This window comes from Juglans microcarpa x Juglans regia, chromosome 7D (assembly GCF_004785595.1).
Source record: "Juglans microcarpa x Juglans regia isolate MS1-56 chromosome 7D, Jm3101_v1.0, whole genome shotgun sequence".
Classification (NCBI taxonomy): domain Eukaryota; kingdom Viridiplantae; phylum Streptophyta; class Magnoliopsida; order Fagales; family Juglandaceae; genus Juglans; species Juglans microcarpa x Juglans regia.
In genome coordinates, this window is record NC_054606.1 from 5147235 (window position 1) to 5173428 (window position 26194).

Sequence of the window (26194 nt, forward strand, 5' to 3'; positions counted from 1 at the left end):
ATAATTTACAAATGATATATTACAACAACAACCAAAATGTTATAACATCTACCAACTCCTAAGAATTGACTCAAGTGTGTTAAGAGTGATAAGCTTAGAAAATGAAATGAAATGAAAATTTTGTGAATAGTAATAAGATAATTTGTAAATAGTATTGAGATAATTTAAGTTTTTAATGGGATTTTGAGAAATGTGAGAGAAAAAATTAAATTAAATTATTATAAAATTAAAATATTATTAGAATATAATTTTTTAATATTAATTTTGTTTGGGGATATGAAAATTTTGAATTATTTTTTTATTTTTTATTTGAAAGTTTGGAAAAGTTGTAATGATTAGTTTGAAATTATTTGTAATAGTGATGTTTGGGAATGAGATGAGATGAGATAAGAATTTTAGAATGAAAACTTTTTTTCAAACAAGCCACTGGTCTTGTTTAGTTTCACAAATGGTCTTAACTTATCTCATCTCATCTTAACATCCAAACACCATTCAAATATAAACACTTTTCAATTTTTTTATCTAATCATTATAACTTTTCTAAATTTCCAAACAAAACACAAAAACACAATTCAACTTTTTTAAATAAAAAAAACATAATATTTTAATTTTATAATATTTTTGTTCAACTTTTTCTCTCACATTTTCTAAAATCTGATAAAACATCTTAACTCAAATAATTTTACTACTATTCACAAACTATCTTACTATTATTAATAGATTTCTCATCTTATTTCATTTATGTAACCAAACGAAGCCTAAATTGGAGGTTTAGATAGTGGTTGAGATGAGATAAAAGTTGAAAATTGAAAAAAAAAATATTGTTAGAATATTATTTTTTAATATTATTATTGTTTTGAAATTTGAAAAAATTGAATTGTTTATTATTTTTTGTGTGAAAATTTGAAAAAATTGTAATGATTATATGAGATGATTTGAGATGAGTTGGGAGACTTTTATATCTAAACTAGGCCTTAGTGCATACTTGAAATTGCGGTGGAAAATATAGTTTATAGTTTTAGGATTTATAGCTTATAATTTAAGTAATCAGTTCTACTATTAAAAAGTTATTTACTCTTTAATAATCATATATTTAAAACACTTACAAATATGTTACATTTGTTTAGAAACAAATTAAAAAAGTGATTTCTAAATTATAAATGACAATTATTTGAATTTTAAAGATTATGATCATATCCTCGAAAGTTTAAAAGTTGTAATTATCTTAGAGTTGTATGGGTATTTTTATTGATTAACAGTCTTTTTAAAATTTGAATTACGTTCTGCATTATCTAGAAAAATATGTTCATACTTTTTAACTTATTTGATATTGAAAATACTTTAATATGTAATACTCAAACAACTTAATTTTTATATTAAATAGCTCTTAAGGCTATTTAAATACTTTTTAAAACTCTTACCACAACCCCAAACAAACCTTTAGTCTTGGTGGTATACTCCCTCCAAATTTTGCAGTTTAAAACTTTCGATGCAAATAATTTATAGGAAATATCAGACCGAATGAACTACCCTTTAAATTATCCCGTGCACATTTGCAAGAAATTCCTAACAATGTAGCTGTGCACTCCATGACTTTGTTTCGAAAGCCGGATGCCAATATAAAGAATTTATAACATATACAATTCGTTTGAATTTTAATCTTTAACATTGTTTCACGTTTCTAGTTTGAGATGAAAACGCAATTCGAGTTTTAAATTTTAATATAAAGGGTGGAAAAATGTAAAATAAAAAAGTGAAGTGGAGCATTGGTCATTTTCAAAATTTGAAGAAATATGATTTGAATGATCTGCATTAACGTAATCAAACAATAGAGACTTGAAATATGAGCTACATTATTTGGGAGTGATTCTTTATATTTGAAGACGTATTATTCATCTTTAAAAATATTTTATTTTAAAAAATAGACCCAATTACTTTAATATTTTATTCTAAAAACCCGGCTTAACTAATAGTTGAGAAATAAGTTGAGGAAAAATAATAGTTGAGAAATAATAATTAAAATTAAAATTAAATTATTAATTAACATATAGTTAGTGTAATTATAAAATATGAAAAAAAATTATTATTAAAAAAATAATATTATATTATTATTTTGATTAATTTAATATAAAATTATGGTTTTGAAGTTTTAAATTTATAGAAATTATCTAATTTTAATTAAATTTTAAAAATAATTTTGATGAAACAAACGATAATGCTATAACATATGAAGAGAGGTATGGGCCATTAAAATTTAGGCTGAACGAGTGAATGGCAAAACAGCCCAAATCACAAACACCGACCAGACAGACCTGTCTGGTAAAATTAATATGCAAATTGCAAACAGATCCTAAAGCGCCAAGGGCAGGGAAGCGGACACAGAGATACAGAGGGCGAGGTGCGTCGTACGCCAGCGTTTCTTTCTCGCTCCGACAGAAAGAGATGCAACAAAGGGAATAGGAGGAAGAACAAGATACAAGATATTTGAGCTGAAGTAATTGGCTATTGGGATTTCGCGTATAGAAGAAGCGAAGGGCCAATAGTGGGGGGAGCCGGGAGGGGTGGGGGGGTGGGGTTTGTAGTTTGAATCAGATCATAATAATGGCGTATAGAAGGAGGCAGCTGGGGGTGATTTCGAGGCATTCGGCCATTGTAGTGGATGAGGGTCATGATGATGATGATGAAGGAGAAGAAGAGGAAGGAGAAGGAGAAAGAGAAGCTAAACATGGAATTCGGAAGCCTCAGCCTCATCGGGATTCCTCGTCGCTTGCAGCCAAGGCCATAAGAGCGTCTTCTGCTCACCGGGACTCCTCTCTCTCCTCTGCTTATGGGCACTCTTCCCGCTCTCCCAACCCCGCACCCACATCTTCTTCTCCCTCCGTTTCCCTCCAGGTTCCATTTTTCTTTTGTTTCTCTTTTTTTCTCTATATTGCTTGTAATGCTGAATTGCTGGAACGGAACGAGTAAGATGAGATTTCCTTGCGTTGTGCTTTTAGATGTTTTTATTTGGTTAACAAGCAAATGAAGATCTGATTCCGCCATTACATTTGTGCATATGTCTCAGCTCTTTATCACGAGCCGCAGATTCTAGTGCCCATTTAGTTTCCAGTACTTCATTACTTATCAGTATGATAGAAGAAAAGAGAAGAAGAAGATAGATGAAATTATGTTCGATTTGTAATTTGTCATGTTATATTTCGAAGACGTTAGGACTACTCGTGTCCTCTTTTAATTAGCATAGCTTTCTAACATGCAGTGAAGTTTCCCTTGTGGTAATGCTCCGTTATTGTTGAGCTTTTTTTTTCCATGCCAATTGTATTTTTTTTTTTTTGGTTAATGTAGGATTCAAGGCCACCTGAATATACATCGATGAAAAGTTTGAACGAATCCAAACATGGATTTTGGGGTGCTCTGGCTAGAAAAGCTAAAGCAATTCTTGACGAGGATAGTGTACCCCAACAAATTCAAACACCTGAAAGTATAAGGCCACACGTGCCTGGTACAGCAACAACGGGGAAGGTGGGATATCAAGATTTTACGTCAAAGGTGATGCTGTAAACAATAAAATGTTAATATATTTTTTTATGAGTAAAACCTCAAAAGGCAATCAAATTCCGTTACCGGGAAAATGTTCATATATATATATGGACGTATGTATATAGATCCCTGTATGGATTTCAACCTGCACTATGTGATGTGATTATTATCTGTGTTCTATTTGCAGTACCAAAATTCCAGTCACTCAGATGAGAGACGTCGGAAAATAGAACCTCCTAAATTTCATAAGGGATTGGGTGCCATTGCATCTTCTCTTAATTATATTGGTGGCACCATTGGTAATGCCTTGGAGGTTAGCTTTCAATGGAACTTCTCTGCAAAGAGTTTTCAGTGTGTGTGGGTATATATATATATATATTGTACATACACTCAGAATGGTCAAAAGTAATTGTAATTTTTTCCTGCATTTCTGAAGCATCAAATCAGCTGTATATTTTATTTTTTATTATGATTCTCTCTCTCTCTCTCTCTCTCTCTCTCTCTCTCTCTCTCTCCAGGCAGAAATTCACTATTTATGCATCTCTCCACTTGAACACTCAGTTTTTATTTTAACATCTGTCTTTACCCCATGAAACTATTCAGCAATCTATTTCTATTATTTGTGTCGGTGCTCTTCCAAATTTTTAGGAGGGTATTACAATTGTGGAGAGTCGGACTGCAGACATCATTCAAGAAACTCGTAAGCATATCAGGAAAAAGCCGGATGGTGACGAGGTACAGAATGAGGCATCAAATCATTCTAGTACATGGCAACATCCACAAATGCAATCCCATATACAAACCGACCAAGAACTTCAGCTGAAGGCATCTCGCGACGTAAGGTGGCAACTTTGTATCACTGGTTCATGTAATAGAAATATTTGTGTGCATGGGTTTTTGATAATTTTTTCATTTTTTTTCTAGCCTAGAAGCTACTCCACTGACTGGTTTTTTCTACAGAAAATGATACAATCTTTATCCTCTTTATGTTTTCTGTATGTGTGTACCCCACCGCATGGAGTAATCAGAACTTCTAGTGGGCGGAGAGTATAGAATGATCCTATAACCCAATGAACTACTCTACTGAATATACTTATATTGGTTTGCTTCACTCCCCTGGATCATGTGTGGAAGCTGTCTGCAATGTTAATAAGGATGCCAAGGGAGAAAGGAAGAAGGAAATTTTTTTTTTGGGGGGGGGGGGATCTATTTCCAGAATGCTGGGAGCATCCTAATGATTTTGAGATTAGAACTTGTTTTTCATGATGAGATTTGTTATTTCACCTTTTGGTTTACATACCAGGTTGCGATGGCAATGGCTGCAAAAGCAAAGTTACTACTTCGGGAGTTGAAGACTTTCAAAGCAGATCTGGCTTTTGCAAAGGAGCGATGTGCTCAGCTGGAGGAAGAAAATAAAATTCTTCGGGAGAATCGTGAAAGGGGAAGGAGTCTAGAAGATGATGATTTGGTATGCTCTTTCACTGTTTTATATTTTGTCTTTCTTTTTCATTGTTCATATTTTCTAAGAACCACTCAAAGATTTAGTTATTGAAGTTGCTTCTCATTACTTACAATTACCATCATCTACGAAGTTATTAGCTGAGGTGGATGAACGTGATTATCACCTTTTCATTTTCAAGGAGGGGGGAGGGGCGTGCACTTTCCACCCCAACTAATGAAGCATTTTACACTTTGCAAGTCAACTACCAAAACTGACAGATAACACCCATAAACTACTAAAAATTCTCAATGTGTACCCTCCGTTAAAAATCAGTTGTCAACATTGTACCATGTCACCTATTTTTCTTTTTTCTTTTTTAACAACCAGAATTAGACAAAGGTGCTATTTGAAAATTGGGGAGTGTAACGTGTAAGTTTTGGTAGTTTGGGTTACAAAGTGTAAAATAAAAAAATAACATTCCCATTATGAATTTAGCAGCCCTCTTCTTTCCTCTAGAGTTTATTTGCTGCAGTGATTGTGTTTTAATGTGTCTGTCTACAACCATCCATTGAAATGTTGGAACCTTTTCTTTATACAGGTAAATGTAAATTTTATTGATGTTGAAACCTATTTATTAAAGTGAAGAAAGGAAGGAATCATTGAAATTATTGAAATGCCTCATCAATATCTACCTTTGGTTGATTTCATTTGGAGAGATAATACAGTTGCTGTTTGCTTGTGTGCCTTTATTGATTGCCTGTATATTGGGCAAATTTGGTCATTCTATCTTTTGTACATCACCCAGGAAAAACCTAGTTACTCAAAAAACACATGTTTTGATTCGTAAGTTTCCATTTTCTTGTTTTTATTTCTGTCAATAGGAAGCGTTGTGTTGAATAATTTCTAGTATAGTCGCATTCAACAATTCTGATGCCAATTTTTCTATGCTAGATTCGGCTTCAACTTGAAACACTTTTGGCAGAGAAAGCCAGATTGGCACATGAAAACTCAATATATGCACGCGAGAATCGCTTTCTGAGAGAGGTGGTTGAATACCACCAGCTCACGATGCAGGATGTTGTATACTTGGATGAGGGCAGTGAAGAGGTCACTGAAGTCTATCCCATCATGGTTCCCTCAGGTTCAAATCTAAACTCTGTTTCCTCAGCATCATCTCCACAACTATCCTCTGCACTTCCTTCTGGGGCTGTCCGCAAGTGATGGAGCACATTCCCCCTCCACATCATAGCCGGGCGTGTATCATCATCATAACTAAACTAAGCTCTTATAGCCCAATCACCACGTCAAAAAATACGTGAAAACATTATTACAGCTGTGCTTTTTGATTGGAGATGTCCTGTATTCTATGTTTTGGACACAGATTCAAATGTAAAGATATGAGTTATATTGCTTTGATCTGTTCTTATAATTTTTGTTAGTATTATCCTTCGGTTTTTGTGTCATTCTTCACTATTGCAAGGCTGATGGAAGATTTAATTATATTAATTTCAGTGCGTATTTTAGGCTTTTGGGCTATCGACCTTGATTGTCACTCAAGTACTTCCTCAAAGCTTGCGCTTTTCTTTCAAATGAAGTTGTGGGCAGTTTCCTACTGGTAGAGATAGATACATGAATGGAAACTACATGTCAATCTGAGAGATGCATACATGATGTATGTTTCTTTTGCCTGCACACAAAAACACAATGAGAGAGAGAGAAGAGAATTTATATAATTGAAGATATATATATATATATATATATATATAGACAGAATTCATCTGTGGTTTTATACTTTAAACATGATAGAAATGGCCACGCGATTTTAGCCGCCTCACGAATAAACAAGTATTAACATATAATTCAACCTCTCCTCTTTGACTAACAGTAGAAACAACGGTATAGCAATTTAACAGCAGCGCTTCAAGAACCTGATCTTCCCTCTTAGCAGCCGTTCTGGTTTCTTGGCTCGAGTAGAAATCTTTAAAATAACTGAAAAGACAAGCTAGTTGATCCATCGCCGAAAGATTTGATATCGGCCGGTTTAACCAAGGCTCGGCACAATGGACATGTCCTTTCTCGCTCAAACCTGAAAACATGGTAAAGTCTCCATATGAAACCCAGCCAGAAACCAACAAATATCTCTCACAAGTCTTCAGTGTGAAACACGAGCATGCCGTGAGATCAAAAAAGGATGTTGATAACTAATCCATGATGAATTTATCATATGTTATCACGTGAAGTTCGATAAGATATACTTTGCATGGACAGAGACCATTATGATATGCAGAGTTCAGAACCCCAATCTGTTTCTTTTGGTTAAATAAACACAAAAGACAATAGAATTGAACAAATGTTCCTCAGATGTATATGAAATCTACTGTCCTGATGCTGAGACACAGCAATACGCTATAGAAGTATGTAGCAACAATATAATATTTATCTGTATACAGAGACTAGAGATGAAAGAGATCAATCACCATTCTGATACACAGTCTTCACAGAATATGTGTTTGCAGCGAAGCAAAATTGGAGCATGCATCTTCTCCTGGCAAATAGCACAGAGATCCCCTGCTGCATTGACCTATAGTTCAATTACTGACATCTTTAGAATGTGTAAATATATCATATGAAACAAACCAAAGAAGCATAAAAATATGATGGCGATAACGGTCACCGTCCATGGTGGTCATCTTACAGTATAAGCTACTGCAAGACACAAGACACAGGTGGATTTAACTTGTGATGCATATTATTATCAATCATTTTCTGGCGAGGCCACATTCATGGCCTATCCAACATTGAACTTTCTTTGTTCAATGCAGCCCGTCAACTCTCAAGAACATGCAACAACGAGAACTAGAAAAGAGCAGTATCTATTTGCAAGTTAAACAATCTTCCGGACCCCTTCCTCCACCTTCCTCCTTTCACTATATGCCAGCTTTTTCCCTCGTTTAAATGCTAATCATTTATCATTATTAAAATCACTACTCTGTATTTGATATATTCCTTCAAATATCAACGGCTTTTTTCCTTCATATCACCCCAACTGTTGGTGCTATACATTCAGGGTTTCAATTTGTTGTAACTTATCAATTTGCATTTCAGATTTCCAAATTCTAGTTTATTCATAGATCTGTCTATCAGTCTCTTACTTTTTTTCACTGTTGTTCTAAAAGATCGAGATAGTAAATCCATCCCGCATCAGATCATGAGAGAGAGAGAGAGAGAGAGAGAGAGAGAGAGAGATTAGGAATATCTGAACTCATAAAAAGCCAACTGACCTGCTCAGATGTAGCATAAGATCCATAATGCACCTCCTTATGTGACAAGACCCTCAATGCAGAAAATAAGGATTGGACCTTGAGAACCATATCAAGAAGTAAAAATATAAGACTACTAACACATCCTCTTGATCTTTTGAGATGTACTCAGAAAACCAGAATAAAGCATGAATACATGGGATTATGTATTTGTGAGAGAGTCATACCTTCTCCACTACTGAGGTAAGCTTGAAGGTTAAATACAACCCTGTAGTTAACGAAGAAAAAAGACTTCCATATTCTTTATTTAAAAAGAATCGATACCAAACCGGTGTAGGCAACAAGGCACGATAGAGCAGCAAGAGATACTCAACAAGAGTTAGCATTTGACCCTGGATAGACAAAGCCTTCAACAGTCAACTTCATTAAAAAAAATATATATATATATATATATAAATGGGGAACAACTGCATGTATAACTCTTGACTAACTGTAACATAAGCAACCTGTTTGCGGTAATCCCAGCCCCTGCTATTCTTGAAATGCATCAAAAGTATACATTTGAAGGCCATTGCTGCCTGTCGCACCATAATATCTAAAAACAAATCGTTAATGAGACATCAGTTTAAATAAGATACATGGTATTCAGTTGAAAGCAACCTGCATAAATTATTGGTTTGGTGCTTTTATGGAGAAAATGTTTTCATATATCTGTCCACTGTTCTTAAAAAATTACAATAAGATAGTCTGTACAGTAAAAAATCGAACTAAAAAACTACAATAAAATAGTCTGTACAAACTCGTGCTCATAAAGAGAAATCATGTTCTGATAAAACGTAGACTTAAGAGTGACTCGTGGCCTAACATTTTTCAGACAGAGAAAGAGAGACTGAGTTGGGACACTTACCGTTTACCATGACGATGGATACAGCATGCCAAAACGGAGGTATTACTTTTGGGGGAAGTAATACGAAGGGATATAGTAGGTCATTACTTGGATACCACCAATAAACACAAACGACATGAAGCATGAACACCAGAGAGATGCTGAGAAGAACAGATATTTTTCTCTCCTCCTGCGGGAGCAGCCATTCAGATGCTTTAAAAAGCCAAGAAAGAATGCAATGAAGTAAATGAATTGAGTGATATACACATCAGAAAATGCAAAACCATATTGGAGGCAACAAAACAAAACCATCAAAAAAGTGGGGGGAACCTTAAGAGCGGTCTGCTTTCTTAGAATATCGTTAGATTTGAACATTACGGCAGCGATCCAAAGAGTGACAGAAAAACCTGAAGTTGATAGCAGAGGAACCCAATCTTTCAAATTAAGAGTACCGGGGCTTATGTATATTGAATAGGTCTAAATTTCTTAGAAGGATCAATGTAACATTATGGGAGAAGAAGAAAAGAGGATACAAGGAAAGATAAATGAAGGGAAATAAGAGTCGGAGGAGAAGAGAAATACCTTGGAGATGTTGACGAATCAAGACGAGCAAAAGAAGCAAAGAAAAAGGCAGAACCTGCTCGATCCAGCGAGCCAAGTGCTGGATATCGTAACTGCTGGTGCTGGTGCTGGTGCCCGTGCCGGTGCCGGTGCTGGCAGTGCCTCCAGAGTTAGCGAGATCCGAGAGTGATACAACAGCAGGATTTGCAGGAATGTGTGGATGAGCAGAGAAACGCTGGTGCTCTGCCTCTGCGGCGCCAATAATCCTGATGGAGACCTCCTCTTCCTCCTCCTGATCCTCCTCAAGACTGCTCCGGGGTGAACGTTCATCGTCGTTGTTATCAACTTGCAGGTACTCAGTTTCCTGAGAATTGGACCTGCCAGCTCTTCCTCCACCAAGCACAATACCCGAATACTCCAAAAGGGCAGCCAGAGACCCATGTATGATGTTAGAAGCCGCCACCTGAATTCTATATCTGCGAGAAATGCCACCGCCATTACTGCTACTACCATTCCCAGAAGAAGAAGAAGAAGAAGGGGAATTGCTGGCAGTGGCGGACGTCTCCATTCACATGAAAGTTGTAAGCTTTTCTTCAATTCGTAGACAGATAGGTTGTATTTTGTAAAGAAAAATTTGGACAGAACACTTTCTCGGATTATAGTATGCGACTTACGGTGGTGTCCCTTCTGTGTTCAGTGCTGTGTCTGCGACTGAGAAAGGGGAAACTTTCCTTTACCTTGTTTTTTCTTTTTTCATTTTTTATCAATCACTTCTGACTCCTCACAAATATCTTTATCTATGCATAAATGCAGCGTCCTTGTCTATCTCCGTCTCTGCATTGGGGCAGCATGTCTACTTCCAACAACAAAGGTTGAAGTTTACTCTTTTACTCGCACCATTTCTTAATCAAAATAAAAATAAAATATGTTGGCAGTAATAATATTACGAGTTATTTTTTTTTTTTCAAAATAAAATGATAAGATTTGTGATTTAAAATCTTTTATTAATTATACTCTACAAATTGGCTTGAGATTATAGTTTTTATTTTTTTAATATTATTATTACTAAGTGTGTGGCCGGCATGATTTGATTATACAATTTAAATGAAATGAGATGAGATGTTTTGTTGAAAATTAAATAAAATATTATTATAATATTATTTTTATTTTAGAATTTGAAAAAATTAAATTATTTATTATATTTTATATGAGAGTTTGAAAAAGTTATAATGATTATATGAGATGAGATAATTTAATTTTGTATAATCAAATCAACCTAAATAATACATATATATATATATATATGTAAAATTAAAATAAAATTTGGAAATGGGTTAAAAATATATTGTCCAATAATATTAGGACCCAAGGCCTAAAAGTGAGGCCGGTGGTTATGATGGCAATCTTAGAAATGGGCTGTTTGAAAGCAAGACAACCCCCAAGTGTATCCATTGATGTATTTGCAGGTTGGATGGGTGTCAACATCGACCGTAGTTTGTGTTACGGTTTTTAGTGCAGGGATGGAGTCGTTAGTGTAACATGGGATCTTATGTGGTTGTCCACTCAACCGGATGGAGGAGTACATAGGACTTTTGTATTGGAATACAATATTAAAAAGGAAAATGATTTTTATAATTTTAGAGAATGTAAGTTTTAATTCTCTATTTTAAAAAAATAGATAAATATGAAATATATATAAAAATATTAATTTTTAATTGTGGATCACGCTTTCCGTTAAAGAAATTATGTAAAATTTGCACAATCTAAAACTATATCTAATATTATTCGACTGAAACTGATGATCAAATATGCGAGTGTGGTATGTGTTTGCTTGAAGAGGTCCCAAACATGATCAATCATTTTTCTTTATCATAAAATAATGGATAAAAAGATCAACTAAGTTTATCGGTGATTGATCTCATATTTGCATGTTGTAGTATATTTGGATCTTGGATCTTATATTTTTATTGTGTATCAAATCATATTATAGCAAGTAAACAGTATGCGGTATAGAGACTTTAGAATAACAGTACTCTGATGATACATAGAGAAGAGAACTACCATTTACACCAATTCGACATACAAATATTGAGAGACAATCTTAAACAACACTTAAAAACAAAATTAGTGACATGTAATCATAGTCCATAATAATCGTGTATCGTGAGCACTATCGTGACATTAATAAGAATTTTTCTTATCAAGACCGTGCACAAAGAAAGCACCAATAATTATTATTATTTTTAATCTCAGATCCACCGAAAAGATAATCCCACGTGTTCCAATTTCGATGGCTAAGCTTAAAAGTTGTCTTGGGTTTATTAAATTATCGTTCCTAATTTTCTAAGTTAAGATACATTAGGAGCAGAGTGTGGTTAAAGCCTCCCGAAATTAGATGCCTGGTGGTACATATTCAAACACACACATATATATAATAACTATTATAGATATAAAGAGATTATATAAAAATATATTTATAAATTGACATAATTTTATACGATCTGTTAAATCTATTTTATAATAAAAATAATTTTATAATTTGACATAATATATCAAATCATATCATTTTGTAAATTAATTTTTATGTAATTTTATTATGATTAAAGTATTTTTCATCTAGAAGTATGCGAAAAATATCATATATCACATCTGCAATATGAGTTTCCAAGTTGAGATGTCAGGTTGTAAATATGATATATTGATATCCAAAATCATAAAAACGAAAAAAAGTTGTTAATGCGGGGGATTAAGTGTAATTAGTTTCTTTTATATTTGTCATATGTCTAATCAACTAATAGTGACACAACGAGGTAACGCCACTGTACCGAATTAAATCTTCTTGATATTTAACATCACATTTTTCGCATTAAGCTAGTTAGGCATGTTTGCTTCATAATTAAAATTGATTGTTCATATATTTAAAAGGGACAATCCATAGTCCTTGGTTAGTACATTTAGAGTGCGTTTGGATGTTAAAGTGAGTTAAGTTGAGTTGATAAAATATTATTAGAATATTATTTATTATTATTATTATTGTCTTGAGATTTAAAAAAGTTAAATTGTTTATTATATTTTATGTTGAGATTTGAAAAAGTTGTAATGATGAGTTGAGATGGGTTGTGTTTCCAAACGAAACCCAAACTTTTTTATAGAGAATGTGTAACATCTTACCATCCAGCAAAGGTGTCAATTTCATGCTATTTTTCATCATGAGACTTGCTAGCAGTGATAGCTGGACGTGCCTCTAGTCAAGATTCATATTTTTTTATTTTTTTTATTCATATTTTTTAAATATTTTTAAACATTCTAAAAAATAGAAAAAAAATACTAATACACTAATAGTTACTTTCTTAATAAGCAAATAAAAAAAATATAAAAAAAAAATTAAATACATGAGCGGTCAAAATGAGAGGACAAAATGAGACAGCATAGTAATATTATTCTTTCATCAATGTGTTTTTAAAAGAGAATTATTAATATATCCTTATATATATAAGGAAAATGATCATTTTTTTTTTTTTTGATGGAAAAAATGATCATGTTTTAATATAAAGAAAATGATCTGATCTTTTTGTTTAAAAATGGACAAATTTAAAACCAAAAGTATTTATTTTTAATAAAGAACTTCGTTTCTTTTTAAATGAAATACGCAGTGCTTGGACCTTTTATCTAGTAGTATTACAAGTTTATTTTAAAGTATCCATTTTCACAAGGATTACTTGGCAAACTGCATGCAAGCAACTTCGATCAGTTACAAGTTCCGATTTAAAAGTGCTACAGTTTTGATTTATATCTTATAGTTTGATGAAATTACGGGATCTACAGGATAAAATGCGAGATAAAAACTCGTAAAGAAGCTATCTTTGAGGCGTTCATAGTTTATACAGAGTTTCAATTTATATACGGCAAACCTGTACTTAAAGGTCTTCAAACTATTCACTTTACAGCTTTTCTTTTTTATCCTTTTCCTATGTGTTAACTTTTTCTGATGAGAAAAAAGTATATGCGGATGAAACGAAGCCAATGCGGTCTGCAACTTGTTTAATTTAGTAGCACATTGCCACATTCGGCTGATAAAGCACGGTTCTTTTCAAGAAAATGCGTATAATGAATGACAACCCAGGCAGTCAAGAAGTCTAAGGCCCTTTGGTATGTGGAGATCTGGAAATGCTGTTCAGAATGAGGGGATTTGCTGAACTCGATTGCGCATATGAGATGCGGATCGAACAGACCAGTCTTGTTATGGTTGTGTCGTTGCTATGCGTTCTCGGCTGGCTTCCACTCCTCAATGCGCAGCTCCCGGGGATCTCTGCACGCTCGCTAGATGCGATCCTTCAAGATTATGCTTTCAGGGCCATCGCCGTCCGTCCCAAAACAGGCGTTCCTTATGACGCCCGCCTTCCCAGCAATTTGTCAGGAATTGGCGTTTCGGCAATGAGGCTTCGAAGTGGTAGCTTGAGAACCAGAGGTGTTCATAGCTACAAGGAGTTTCAGATCCCCATTGGTGTTATGGAGCAGCCTTATGTGGAGAGGCTTGTTTTGGTATATCAAAACTTGGGCAACTGGTCTTCTTCTTTTTACCCTTTACCTGGGTTTTCTTATTTGGCTCCTGTTCTGGGTCTACTGCCCTACAATGCTTCTGATCTATCTGCTTCAAATTTACCTGAATTGGATATAACTGCGTCCTCCCACGAGCCCATCTTGATAAAGTTCCTAAATTTGAGTTCAGCTCCCGATGGGCTGTCACCAAAGTGTGTATTTTTTGATTTACATGGTTCAGTGCAGTTTGACATGATGCTATCCGGAGATGCATGTTCAGCAACTCAGCAAGGACATTTCTCTGTAGTTGTCGAGACTCCTGCTCCATCTCCAGCTCCCTCTGGGGGGGAGGTTACGCCTCCCGCTACTGCCGCCGGAAAGAGCAACTCTACAGTGTGGATAGTTCTTGCATCTGTGGCTGGAGGGCTTGTGTTGTTGGCTATGTTGGGTTTATTATTTGAATGGCTGAGAAGGTGTATACAAGGGAAGAAGGTGCAGCAAATGGAATGGGCGGCGGATAGGGGTCAAACCTTGCAGACGAAAACCATTGGGAATACCAAGGCTCCATTCGCAATGGGAACTCGAACACGACCAGTGTTGGAGAACGAATATGTGCCTTAGGCTTTGTCACTTGCACAAGCATTTGTTTCTTCATTCATAATCAGTCTCTAGTCTTTTGATTCATTGAAATTAAGGAAAGAAAAAAAAAAAAAATTGAAGCTTTCTTTTTTCTTTGTCTATTGCTGGCTTTCCTTTGATCTGTTCTTGATTTCAATCAGTTTGCCTAATCACTTTCGGTTCCTTGGGTATCCTAGCATATATTACAGATACTCCTCTGTTACATAGACCTCAAAGACAGTATTTTATCTAGTGCCAATACATTAGAAGGGTTGACAGTGCCAAAGTTCTGTGGACTGATTGACTTAAATTTCGAGCCTCTAAAATGGATGTCTTGATTTCGAAACCTCCTCTTATAATTTTATTAAAAGAAAAAAAAAAAAAAAAAAAAAAAAGAAGGTTGGCAGTATTTTGCACTACAGATAATGCTATTTTTTGTTTATTTTTGATGTCATATGGGATTCAATGCAAATCATGGTGGCATTGTTTCTTTCTCCCCTTACTTCTCCCCAACAATGACACTATTGAAAGCCTTTCTCGCTTTCCTTGAGGGGCAAGGAGGCTGGTTCATCGAGATGAGAGATCCTTGTCTCTGTCAATTCATCTAATCTTATGCGCACGATTTTCTTTCGTTTATATCTTTCTGCAGATCAAAGGTAATACAGACGATGTAGAGAGGTAGCTCAGCTGTTTTAGGCTAAAACAGTTTAGCATATAAACCCGTGTGTGTTAAATATGTATGAAAGGTAAGTGAAAAACAATCCACCATTTCAGTGAAATGCATCACCTCTTCCCCTTTCCCTGTGCCATCAATTTCGGCCTCATATCCGCCGTTTAAATGACTTTGATCTAACTGCCCCTCATCACACGCTATACAGTGCAGCACAGCCACCCCTATGGTTGCTTGTCTTGGATACCAACCCACAAAACCGAGTTTAGAATAAGGAAAATGACACTTTTTACAGCAATCTACACGATTATGTTTTAAATGGACGTATAAAATTTTACATAAATATTCTCATTTTAAAATATGGATATAAAAAATATTGTAAAAAAAGATCATGTATATATATATATATATATATTCTCATATATACAGTCTGATGTACATATGATTACTATACGCCACGTTACTATTCTATTTTCATTTTATTTTATAAAATATAGTAATTTTGATCATCCTTGGGTTATTTTATTTTTAGAAAGCAAAATCAAATGTTTGTAGATAATATTATCTCATCATGATGCAATAAGAATAAGATAACAGTGTAGTTTGTAAGACTTTTTTTTTTATTATTATTTATTTTTAATGGATTTGAATTTAAATATTAATATTTAATTAAATAATTGTATAAAAGTTATAAAAATAGGTAGGAGAATTAACTCTGACAAGATGGGGTTGGGACGCGTTAGCCCTTCACGTGTGATGAATTATTGCATTTACCATCGCAAGAGAAAACTTTATTCTCCTTTTATAGGCATAGCCTAGATGTGCTAAAAAAGTAGTAGTCAAAACTATAGACCTACTACTTTTTCTTAACAATTTGTTTATAAAATAATTCTTTTTATTATTTATTATTTACTACTTTACATTTTATTAAAAAGCCCCGTTACAGTTAACGAAAAAATTGTCTGAATGAATTCACTGAATAGTATATTTTATTTTTTTATTTTTTTCCTCTTTTTTCATGTATTCTTTAATCATTATAAATATTTTTAAAAATATAAAAAATTTACAATATCATTAAAAAATATTTTTTTAATTACTAAGTAAAAAAAAATATCATTTGGGATGTTATTTGAATCCAGAATTCGAGACTCAAAATATTTTTGTTTATTAAAAAAAAACTATCAAGTGTATAAAGTGTAAGGATGAATAATATCTGATATATAATAAAATTTTTATTTATAATTATAAAATATATTTTTTTAAAATTTAAGTTTAACTTTTTATTTTGATTTGATGTTTTTAAATATTTAAAAAATACTATTTTATTAAGAATTACAAATTAATTATGATTGGACTGTAAGCTCATCACTACTCGTGTCAATAATTCCTTACTTATTTAATTCGGACTCTGACTTGCATATTCACATAATAAGGAGAGATATAATGGAAAAATAAAATTTTGTTATACAGGTTTTAAAGTTTTTTTATTTGTCTCATAACTCAAAATTATCTTTAATTACAATTTATTCTAAGAAAATAATTTGAAAAGTCATGGGTTATGTAAACTTCGTGCCCGTTTAATAATAAATCCGATTTTTTTCAAAGTTCATCATAAAATTCACTTTATATTTCTCTTTTCTCATACCTTGAATTGTGATTTGGTTATTGTTGGGATTATTTTCTCTTTAGGAATCATATTTATATCAAATAAAGTTCCAAATTTACCATTGACTATGGATAGGAAATTTAAGGCCTCGTTTGTTTTCATAGATAAAATAAAATGAGTTGAGATAAAAGTTAAAATTTGAATAAAATGTTATTAGAATATATTTTTTAATATTATTTTTATTTTGAGATTTGAAAAAATTAAATTGTTTATTTTATTTTATATAAGAATTTAAAAAAATTATAATGATTATATGATATGAGATGAGATGAGAATAATTATGAAAACAAACGAGACTTAAGTTTTAAACAACATGTGATTTAAGTTTTCTGTGCATCAATATAATCTAATACATTTCAATTACATTCAAGATAACCAAGGAATTCATTCATGAATATTGAATATAAATTTAAAAAAAAAAAAATCCCTTGAAGATAAGGGTGGCTGAATCATAGGCCGGGCCTCAAAGAAGACCATTTTGGGCCGTTAGTTTTATATTTTGTGTGCCCATCTCCAGCCTTACCACTTCCTGATTAGGGCTCCCTCACCACCAAACCCAGCCATTTTGACAAGAAAATACATTTGTTTTCCCCTTTTTTAAAAATAAAACAAAAATAAAATAAATGTTATAATACTTATTTTATATTTCTATCCCTCTCACTTGAAATTTCTTAAATTCGTTTTAGAAATTTAAATATACTTATTTTTTTCAAAAAATACTGCAATAATTTGATTAATATACCCGAAGAATTTTATATATAATTTATTGATTTGCTTAATATATTTTAAAAAAGAAAAATTATTCTCATCAACTATTATTCACCACCTCACACCCCACGTCCTATTAAAAACACACTCATACCTTATGAAAAATACTCACATACCCTATGAAAAACACCCACACCCTATAAAAAAGCTATAGGTGCAGAGTGTGAGAGTGAATAGTAACTGATGCATAGTAAATCCCTTAAAAAAAAACCATCCTCGGGAATTATTGATTTACCAAATAGTTATCTATTTTTTTTTCCTAAATTGTTAGGCTCATGTAGGCTATGTAATTGTAATGGTGGGTGTGTTGAGCTGGGTTACAGTATCAATATGAATTCTCCACCCTGGATCATAATAATATTAATAGGACAGCAGGAATCTGGGATAGACAAATAAATGGCATGAGAAAACACACAAAAAACAGGATGTTTTTGTAAGATGATGCACCATTTTTAATAGCTGGAGGGGCCTTTCAATTCCCACCATTTTGTCTTGATCCATACATTGTACGTTGTCCCTGTCCCATAACCTGCTCTCCTCTCTACTGCCTTGTCATTGTGGGAATCCTATGCTTTCAGCTCCCTCATATTCACCCATGTCTGTACATGCATGCATGCATATAATAATTTACATGCATGGCAGGACGAAATTCAGAGCTAATTTACATCTGGACCCCTTATGTTCAGCTACCCTTCTTCCCATCCTTTTCATGCAAGCCTACGTAACAGTCCTTATTCAAATCCTACAAAATATACATATGTATATATATATACATACATACATATAATCAATAAGGAAATATGTCCACTTCTTGTGATAGAATTTTAGGTGGGAAGATCCATGAATAAGGTGGTGTAGGAGTGGTTTCATTGGTGTTCAGTTGCCTTTATTTCTGATCTTTCACATGCTTCTTCTTGGTTGATCTCGTACAAAGTTATATCAAATTTCCATTTAATTCATTAGTTTTTTATTTATTTATAAAATGATATTTTCTTGTATTTTTTTTCTATCTTTCCAATTTCTTACCCACCTTATAAAAGAGAAACGAATTGTATAGTCTTAAAATATGTAAATATCACGCACTTTTTTTGAAAAAAATATATAAATTTGGAATACAAAAATAAATCTATTTTTTAATAATTTATTTCATTATTTTTTTAAAAAAAGTGCGCAAGATTTATGCATAAACTGTGTATAGTATTATTTCTTATAAATTGGTGCCGAAAAGACGCCTCCTGAGTTATTTTCATCGGTCCAACTCTTGCACTACACGTTCAGCTTGTTATAACATTAGAAAAATGCTAAGAAATTGAAAGACCAATTTCGTTGAAATTTCTCTTGTTTTAATTATCTTGGAAATATACACAAACGAGATTAAAGAGCTAATTAATTAGTCTAATTAATATAATCACTTTGTTTTAATTTTGTTGTACCAAGAATTGAGCTAATTACCCTGTTGTCCACGTTAAAAGACCAAGAGATCATAAGAGAGAGCTGGTCCATTTTATTTTTAGAGATGGAACATTTATTTCAATATAAAGAGCATTAAATATTCCCCTTGCAATGCTGGAATTATGAGAAAATAAGATCCTTTCAATTTAATTGAAAATAAAAGAATATTTATGATCAATATAAAGTACAGACTATATATTTTCAATCATAAAGTTTAGGAATCTTTAATGCCCTCTTACCTCTTTAGCAAGGCATGTTTATATATTTATTATTTGCACCACCAAGCCAACTATGAAAAGGTAAAAGGAAAAGGTAAGTTGAAACTACGTTGGTAGTAAAGTCTGACTTTTGGGTCATGAGATGAGGTTTGAACCAACTGGATATTTTAGTGGTGCTGTGGTGACGAGCTCATTCTTAAGACAGTAACTATGGCTCAAATTGAATATTCTGCAGTAGGAAATAGCTCTTATGATTACGCTCAACGAGAATTGTTACGCTAATAGCTCCCGCCTCACCTTTTGCTTAGAAAAAAAAAAAGGTAAACAATTGAAGGCTCAACACCAAGATGCCAAAGGATAAAGTTTCCCTCTAGATTGAATGGCGGAAATTTTGATAGTCTATTTGTAAAATTCAATTAAGAAGAAGGACACGGAGCATATTAATAAGAGTAATCATCATGATATTCTTCACTTCTGCATTTGTCATATCCAATCACAAGGAGTCATGCGATGCATTTTAATGGTGATGAGACTTTCTTCTTTATCTTTATTGATATAAAAAAGTGGGTACAAAAAAATTCATGTCCAAATTGGAGAACAAGCCAAAAGCGACGGTCGAGACGCTCCAACACAGAACCTTATAGACGACAAAATTGTGTTAAGATAGATCCTCCAGTGGTGTTGGACATCGTAGTCCGTCTGACCCTTCAGATTCAAACCACGTGCGCCCACCACCAGGGACACGATCCTGCAGCTTTTCATTTCTTTCTTTGTTGCAACTTGCGACGCAGACGCAGACGCAGTCAGGTGTAAAAAAAAAAAAAAAAAAGGGATTGTGGCGGTATTATCAGGAGGCTAATACGCAAGTAAACCTGCGTTACCGTATCTTAAACTGCGGCACTTAACGTGGTTGGAGAAAGCATATGCTAATAAGAGAGGCCCCCACGGCTGCACATTGCTTGCATCGTATGGCTTCCTTTGCATGGTACCATGATTCAAATCTCGTTTTTTCCACGCGCTCTACACGCAGTGTGCACGCATTTTATTATTAGGTCTTTGGCCGCTGTTCCCTGTTGCTGTTGTTACAGTGATGGTGTCAATCTTAAATCTTACCGCAGCTTACTTTCATGAGAAAAAGCCCTCTGCCTTTGCACAACCTGTCTTTCTTCTGCTTGCTTCTCTCTCTCTCTCTCTCTCTCTCTCTCTCTCTCGCAGCTTTAGATAAGTACACCACACATCTGTGGAGACTTTCGACAGATTAAAGCCCAACATAGCGCCATTGAAAGCCGACCCTAGTTGGAACCCCACCGTTCCTACTGCATTAAGTAGCTTTTGAAAGCAAAAGATACTAGATTATCATCAATCTTTAGTTTTTATATACCCTTCCCCGTCTCTTCTTCCCCCACCATTTACTATCTCGGTGTGGTTTGGTTCGGAACTTCCCTTTGAAAGAACCTTTTGGAGTTGCTTGCTGTACCTCTCCCCCAACTTTTGCCTGCTTCTCTCTCCTCTTTGCAACCAAAGATTCGTTCTTTTGGGGGTGCATATACTCTTTAAGATTCATGTCAGGTTTATACTCGCAAAATTTCTCGCCCGCAAGAACTCTATCTCCGCATATAAGAAGCAACGCGGATGTCGACAGGCAAGCAATCAATTCCACAACTTGATGAGAATTTTGACTTTCATGTCCACCTTTAAAATTATATTAATCTCTGGGTGTTTTGTTTTATGCCATCTTCTTTTATAGTCTGTACTTGACAGAATTGTTAGCGGAGCACCAGAAACTTGGACCCTTCATGCAGGTCCTTCCTATCTGTAGTCGACTCTTGAATCAAGGTTGGTTCTTCGGATCTATATCTATGCATATTCTTTCTTTCGTAGTTCTAATTGAATTACCGGATCTCTATAGTACAATTTCGTAATACTCGACAAAATTCCTATCGATATACATTCTTGGAGGTCAACGTATTTCTGTTCAACGTATTTCTTAGGAAGACACTTGAACCATGCTATCTATATAATGCTTTAAACAGACATATGACTGCATCTTATTGATGTTTGTAAGATAATTCATTAAGGGGTCGATGGGGTCGAACTCTTATTCCTTGTCTGATAGGAAGTACATGGTTTTTGCGTATTAGTAGCTGATAAAATTTTTGTACCGTTAGAAAAACGGAAAAGAAGAGTAAATTCTTTTTTCTTAGAGATGGAAAGCAACAGGACAGATTCTGCTGCTCTGCCTACCTTTGCCCTTTGGTAATGCTGTCTAGCACATATTTAAAATGGGAATGGGAAAGAAGCGTGGTCTCCTCAAGTCAACTGTTATGATTGTTTTATTTCACCTTCCACCCCACTCCATGTATCTTGTAATCGCCTATTATAATCTTAGTAGTTTGTATTCTAAATATTGAAAAGAGAAAATGTATAATTTCTGTACTCTTTTATGTCACAGAGATCCTACGGGTTTCTGGAATGATTCCCAATCATGCGTTTAGTGACTATGATAGACTGCAGCGTGGAAGCCATGGCCCTATGGCTTCATTTGATGTAATGTCAAACAATAGGCCAACGGGCTTCAGTGGTTGGAATGGCCTGCCACATGAAGTAAGTATTTGCCTAATCTTAGTATTGCCCTTTCAGTTTATCTCTCCAGTCTCCGCTTTTTGCAAATCGGTCTTCTCTTTCCCACTATTGTCCATGCATTACATCCACTTTTACTGTTTTTACTGAGCATGATCAAACATGTATGGCCCTTGCATAAGATTTACATGCCATGCTGGGAAAATCCACAAAGAAAACATGTGTAAAGAGTATTATACCATTTATCCTTAATCAAGTATAGCCAAAATGTCAATGCGGTGCTTTCTGGATTCCAAGCAGAGTGTTGGTTATAAACTAGATTTCACATGGTTCAAATTCGCTTGACGTTTCTGCTTCCCATCATAAACCAACAAAATTTTGTTTTTGACTTATAATAGAACTTTATTTGTCTGGCCAATCACTAGTTAGCTCAAAATTATTAGTTATATTTTTTCCTGGCAATTCAAGAACATCTGGTTTTTGCCCCGTTATCAAGCTCATAGGTCACACCGATTTATTGCCAATAGTTCACTGTGTGAAATGGATGCATCTCATGTTGCATATGTAACCCACCTATTAGCATATCACATGACTCCTCGTGGTTTGACTCACTGATACTTCCAAAAACATGCAAGAACTTGATGGGAAAATATGCCATGGAACGTGGCAAGAAGTGTTGGATTTGTGCATGGCCTTAGTTGCCTTCAGTTGTTTAATGGTGTCAGACACACTGACCGAAAATGTAGCTAAATTTCTTGCACAAAATTAACCAGAAACCAGACCTTAAGCTGTCATTTGGTGTGGTGCCTTGTAGTTGTACATTCAAGTGTACCTTAAGCTGTGCCCTTTGTGCAACTACAGTTCTTTATGTGACTTTCTCTTAACATCTTTGCTTATCTCGAGCTAAGACATTTAGTTTTTGTTAATCTGTAACTCCTTCTCCCCCTATTTCAGTTTGTGTTCAGACGCTAAGTTAACCAGATGCCATATTCCATGTTCTTTGGGGTTGTGCCGGTAATAAAAGGGTTGTATCTGATGCATGGGGAATTTCTTATGAGAAGCTTTAGTCTTGTGCTTGGCTTGTGGCACTGTTTAAGAATACTTGGATCTAGTTAATACTTGAACATGGCATGGATAAATTTATGACGTACCTTTATATCTATATCTATCATCAAATTTCTTATTATATGGCAAAAAATGATTATCAACCTCTAGCTTTGTAAGATTCTTAAGCTTTCTTTTCTGTCTGTGGTGTAATCTCCCCGAACTGCCAGTAGCACATAAGTCGGACGTTGTACTTTCAAATTACCTGTGATTTGATGTTCATTGCACAGAGTAACTATAACTTGTTTCTCTGCTTCTTTAAAATATTAATATTCCTCTTCTTCATTTTCCTTTTTTTTTTTTTCCTGAACTCTGCAAGTGCCATTTGTTTTAACAGTACTAAGAGGTTAGGTTCATGATGTAACAGAGATTAGGAGGATCACAAGGGATGAATATGGATTGGAAAGCAGCACCAGCGAGCCCAAGTTCCTACAATGTCAAGAGGGTTTTACGCTTGGAGATTCCTGTGGAAAGCTATCCAAATGTAAGCGATGTGAACAATTTGAAAGCATTATTTGATATTGATATCTAGATTATATTTCTGTTGAACTCTTTGAAAGTTATGGAAATATATGTATTTGATATTGAATATCTAGATTATATATCTAAAATCTCTCTCTCTCTCTCTCTCTCTCTCTGGGTGGTATTAAAATATGTTTCAGTTCAACTTTGTTGGCCGGCTGCTGGGCCCTAGAGGCAATTCACTAAAGCGGGTGGAAGCCTCTACAGGTTGCCGTGTGTTTATTCGAGGAAAAGGTTCGATAAAAGACCCAGACAAGGTACTATTTTTTCCTTAGAACATACATATAGAACTAACTCAACACAGCCTTACTGATAACAAAAAAACTCAAAACAGCCTTAACACCAGCTAGGTGGAGAGGCTACTCTAATCCTCTTTGGCCATTTCTTGATTTATCCCACATCTATCTCTTCATGACTCATAAATATTCTTCTATGCTTTTGTATTCTCAAGGAGTCATCATTAAGGGGAAGACCTGGTTATGAGCATCTGAATGATCCACTGCACATTTTAATCGAGGCTGAGTTACCTGCCAATGTGATTGGTATACGGTTGAGACAAGCACAAGAAATCTTAGAAGAACTTCTGAAACCTATGGTATCAATCTAAAGTCTCATTCCTTCTTTAGAGTGTTCAAATACAATAAAAGCATGTTACTCTTTCATAATTAACATTACTTTTGTCATTTGGACGTGGTCCATTCAGTAGGATTGGGTTATTACCAACTAAGAAGACAAGTTAACACTATTATTATGATTACAGTCTAATAGCTGAACTTAGGAATTAATGTCTTTTGGAATACGACCATGTTGTGATTCCTCCTTGGAAGATCGTTAGATTCTTGGAACTATGTACTTGCTTTCAGTCTTCAACTGTGTCTTTATGCTTACTCATGAAAAACTGTGTCTGAACTCTTTGTTACTTCTAAAAAAACTCTATTTACTTTTTATGTTCAATATGTCACACTTATAATTGATCTAGTCTTTTCCGGTCCAAAGTGATATTCCCTTTTAAAAATTAGCACATTCTGGATAGAGAAGGGTATAATTCTTCCACATTCATGCATGTTTGAATGTGTCGTTTTAAAGATTCCTTGCACTTGTATGATTATAATGTCCTCACACACAGACTTTCTCCAATTTTGATGCGCAGGATGAATCGCAAGATTTTTATAAGACGCAGCAGTTGAGGGAACTGGCTATGCTAAATTCCAATTTTAGAGAAGAGAGCCCCCAACTGAGTTCTAGCATCTCTCCTTTCAGTTCCAGTGGAATGAAACGGGCCAAAACTGGTCGATAGCGATTGATCCAGTTCAGTCTTCTATTTTGTTCCTCCAGGACAGAGTCCGAAATATTCTTGCCAATTCATGGCCTAGTTTTATCTCAGTTCTGCATAGCTACAAAGAGAGGGCCTTGCTGATGTTTCTGAAGCCTGAAGACTGGGACAATTTTCTGAATCTTTAACCGGGGAGTGGAGAGGGAAATTCTTTTAGCTTTTATCATTGTTGTTGGTTGCACTTGTAGCATAGAACTTTAAAGTTGACCTGTTTATATTTTACAAGTCCAGATTATATCTCACCATCGCCGATATCTATGGTGCAATATGTGATCTTTGGAGGAGTTGAGCTTCACTTTTATGGTTATGGCAAAAAGACAAAAGAAGGGTGGATCGAAGTTGCAGACTGCTTAGTTAATTTTTGCCCCATTTTGCAGAGAGAATGTTTGTATGGTTGGATATATCTATTTCTTTTTTAGCAAGGTGGTCTTTGATATCTGAGAATGACAAACAAGCTGTAAACTCTGCACAAAAGAAAGTACAGTAGCTTGTAAGTCATCGAAGACATGACATCCTAGGACGGAATAGAAACTACAAACAATTTTGCGAAAAGAGAGTTTTTAATTCTACTGCCATTTTTTATATTGGAATTTTTGTTTTGTTTAGTTTTATCTTTTGCAGGTATGCAATTATTTAATATGAATGCAACTTACACTCTTGTTCATTTTTCTTCTATTATTTCTTATTATTATCAAAATTTCTTTTAATCAATCATAATTCACTATCTCACATCCTATGAAACATCCCTGCACTCTATGAAAAGAAAAAGCTATAGGTGTATGGTGTGAAAGTGAATAGTGACTGATGTATAGAATTTCTTGATTACCATCACTGTAATCGACACATTTTCAACCATTAAAGTGGTAAGAGTCTTGACCTTTTTACATGATTGAGGGTGCAAAATCTCAAACATGGCAAAGGATTGCATCTCTAACACACACACACACGAAGCAGCTCGCAACCAGCAAGTTCAGGTCTTTTAGAACTTTTGACGCTCTCATGATTAACTCTTTGAATGCTCATTTTGAGTCGTTTTTGT

The 26194-nt window shown here is 34.3% G+C and overlaps 4 protein-coding genes across 5 annotated transcripts; 3 read left to right on the top strand and 1 right to left on the bottom strand.

Moving 5' to 3' along the window:
• The first annotated feature begins 2304 nt into the window (after positions 1–2304).
• Positions 2305–6416, top strand: LOC121240045. Of its 2 annotated transcripts, none has more exons than XM_041137490.1 (6): positions 2305–2892; positions 3343–3519; positions 3725–3850; positions 4186–4374; positions 4841–5005; positions 5930–6416. In XM_041137490.1, the coding sequence occupies exons 1-6, from the start codon at positions 2602–2604 to the stop codon at positions 6197–6199; spliced, it is 1218 nt and encodes a 405-aa protein (XP_040993424.1). In that variant the 5' UTR covers positions 2305–2601; the 3' UTR covers positions 6200–6416. The 2 variants fall into 2 exon arrangements, with proteins under 2 accessions (XP_040993424.1, XP_040993423.1); XM_041137489.1 differs by having other exon boundaries at positions 2306–2892; positions 3343–3546.
• Positions 6417–6708: 292 nt separating this feature from the next.
• On the bottom strand, positions 6709–10474 carry LOC121240044 (E3 ubiquitin-protein ligase RNFT1-like). The gene is made up of 8 exons (XM_041137488.1): positions 9707–10474; positions 9455–9531; positions 9146–9314; positions 8745–8833; positions 8466–8630; positions 8260–8337; positions 7456–7559; positions 6709–7064 (listed from the first exon to the last, which is right to left on the bottom strand). The coding sequence occupies exons 1-8, from the start codon at positions 10251–10253 to the stop codon at positions 6959–6961; spliced, it is 1335 nt and encodes a 444-aa protein (XP_040993422.1). The 5' UTR covers positions 10254–10474; the 3' UTR covers positions 6709–6958.
• A 3084-nt stretch (positions 10475–13558) lies between these two features.
• LOC121240046 lies at positions 13559–14964 on the top strand. The gene has a single exon (XM_041137491.1). The coding sequence runs from the start codon at positions 13853–13855 to the stop codon at positions 14843–14845; it is 993 nt and encodes a 330-aa protein (XP_040993425.1). The 5' UTR covers positions 13559–13852; the 3' UTR covers positions 14846–14964.
• Positions 14965–20670: 5706 nt separating this feature from the next.
• LOC121240047 (KH domain-containing protein At3g08620-like) lies at positions 20671–25745 on the top strand. The gene is made up of 7 exons (XM_041137493.1): positions 20671–21258; positions 21364–21452; positions 22069–22220; positions 23668–23784; positions 23963–24079; positions 24274–24417; positions 24973–25745. The coding sequence occupies exons 1-7, from the start codon at positions 21179–21181 to the stop codon at positions 25117–25119; spliced, it is 846 nt and encodes a 281-aa protein (XP_040993427.1). The 5' UTR covers positions 20671–21178; the 3' UTR covers positions 25120–25745.
• The last annotated feature ends 449 nt before the right edge of the window (positions 25746–26194 follow it).